The following is a 2,500-nucleotide window of genomic DNA, read 5'->3' as shown; positions in this document are numbered from 1 at the left end:
CTTCAAAACAATGCGTGAGTTATTCTGAATGAGACATACGCACGTGTTAGGGTTTTTTCCTCCAGTAGTTACAGTAAGACAAGCTTACGGAGAAAAAATACAGAATTTAGGGCACAGTGGTGATGATGTCATGGAGTGATGTCACATTTCAATTTAACACACTTTTATTCTAAATAAAATAAACTGCAATGGTTCAATTATTTTAATACTTTTGACACATGAGTGTGTGACGGATAAACGATGAAGCAATCTCTCTCTCTCTTTCTCTCTCTCTTTCTCTCTCTTTCTCTCTCTCTTTCTTTCTCTCTTTCTCTCTCTTTCTCTGTTTTTCTCTCTTTCTTTCTCTATCTCTTTCTCTCTCTCTTTCCCTCTCTTTCTCTTTCTCTGTTTTTCTCTCTCTTTCTCTCTGTCTATCTTTCTTTCTCTATCTCTTTCTCTCTCTCTCTCTCTCTCTCTCTCTTTCTCTCTTTCTTTCTCTGTTTCTCTCTCTCTCTTTCTCTGTTTTTCTCTCTCTCTCTGTCTCTCTCTCTCTCTCTCTCTCTCTTTCTCTCTGTCTATCTTTCTTTCTCTATCTCTTTCTCTCTCTCTCTCTCTCTTTCTCTCTTTCTTTCTCTGTTTCTCTCTCTCTCTTTCTCTGTTTTTCTCTCTCTCTCTCTCTCTCTCTCTCTCTCCCTCCTCAGCTCTATGTGAAAGATCTGATGGACACGGTGCAGTACATGCGCGACAACAAGAAATACAAGAAGGTGCGTGTTTTCACACCGTTTTCTCTCCTCACTGTAAAGTTAACGACTTTAATCACTTCCCACTGTTCAGAAGTGTTGATTAATTTTCTATAACAGCAGCTCCGACAGTAGCGCAGGTTTATATTAATGATACGTTAACGTTTCTATAGCAACAGCTCATTCACAGGGACGTGTACAGCGGACGCTCCACTGATAATAAACAGTGATGTGATTAATTTTTCTGTAATTTATTGAACATTTCTGGAAGGAGTCTCCAGTGTCAGAGCTTTGTATCAGTCAGAGGTAAAGCTGTAACTTTTTTAAAAAGTTTCCCGACATCTTCAGGAGTTTACGCTTCTTTGCGGTTTCTCAGTAAAAACATGACAATCTTGAAGAGAGAGAGAGAATAAAGAGAGGCTGGTGAGGGAACGAGTGTTTGTAGCTGCTATAACATAAGTGACAACAGGAACTAACTTGCTTCATGTACATAAAATCTAACTATAAACGTGGTTCTGTAAATAATACAACACTGTAATGGGTAAATTGCTGTGGTGTAGGAGGAATAAAACACTTGGGGAGGTGCTGTTACAGGAAAGTAATCAACGTCAGGATGGGAACAGAACCACTGCATGGTGTTAAATCCTTATCTGTGTCATAATTACTCAACTTGTACTCTTCTTCTTCTTCACCTCAACTGTACAACACACACACACACTCACTCACACTCACTCACTCACACACACACACACACACACACACACACACACACACACTGACACGCAGATGGTGTTTTACATCGAGGCGTGCGAGTCCGGCTCCATGATGAAGCCGCTGCCGGTTGACATCGACGGTGAGTTTCACAAAAAAAAAAAAAAAAAACATAAAAAAAAAACCCGAATAAACATGGATTATAGCACCATCACCACAGAGAATACTCGTTTCTGATTGGCCGGCAGCTGTGGGACGCCTGTAACCATGACAACAAGGATAACTAACACTCTAAACTCTGCTTGTATTTACATTGTTTTTACGCTACATTATTATTACTACATAATTAAACGTTTTCAGGATTTACAGGCTGAATGTAATCGCACGTATGTTCTGCTTTCATATCAGGACGATTCACCGGTCGTTATTTTCTTACGCAAGACACCAAAACGGCTGTGACTTGAGGCTATGCTGAGATTAAAGGATGATTCTTTTATACAGTGATGAATAAAACGGTTGATTAATGACATGATCAGTGAGTTCAGTGTTCTTTGAGTCCTTCTGTGGAGAAGATAAACATAAAAACGATTGTTCTGTCGTTTAGATTCAGTGATTCAGATGATTGTAACGACTAGTCTAGGAGTTGTTGTTGTTGTTGTTGTTGTTGTTGAAGCACTTTAAGGTGTATTAAGGTGTATTTGGGATGTCGTAAACGTTCGAGAGCATGATTACAAATTGAGGTAGAATTGAAAAGCCCAGTGAGTTGTGTAGTGTGTGTTGTGTAGTGTGTGTTGTGCTGTAAAGGGGTTTTTGTGTGCTCACACGAAAGTGTGTTTATGAAATTCACTTCCTTTATTCTTGATGAATCACTCGTTACATTACTGCTGATTTTTCCCCTGTGTTTTCCTTTCAGTTCCCACACAGCCTGTTTTTTTCTGTTTAAATGTTGATGCGGCAGGTTTTTTTGCAGCTGTGTACAGAAAAACACTCACACACACACACACACACACACACACACACACAGTCCTCTGATTGTCATATGACCGGTGGCTGAAGTTCATTATCCTGCT

At 39.6% G+C, this 2,500-nt stretch overlaps 1 protein-coding gene across 3 annotated transcripts in view; it reads left to right on the top strand.

Moving 5' to 3' along the window:
- lgmn (legumain) overlaps window positions 1-2,500 on the top strand; it is a 14,851-nt gene that overhangs the window by 6,804 nt on the left and 5,547 nt on the right. For all 3 annotated transcript variants that reach the window (XM_053232905.1, XM_034303179.2, XM_053232906.1), the window contains exons 7-8: window positions 681-743; window positions 1,506-1,572. In XM_053232905.1, coding sequence (XP_053088880.1) covers window positions 681-743; window positions 1,506-1,572 — 130 coding nt within the window. The remainder of the gene's footprint in view (window positions 1-680; window positions 744-1,505; window positions 1,573-2,500) is intronic.

This window comes from Pangasianodon hypophthalmus, chromosome 3, assembly GCF_027358585.1.
Source record: "Pangasianodon hypophthalmus isolate fPanHyp1 chromosome 3, fPanHyp1.pri, whole genome shotgun sequence".
NCBI lineage: Eukaryota > Metazoa > Chordata > Actinopteri > Siluriformes > Pangasiidae > Pangasianodon > Pangasianodon hypophthalmus.
This window is presented reverse-complemented; position numbering and strand designations above follow the sequence as displayed.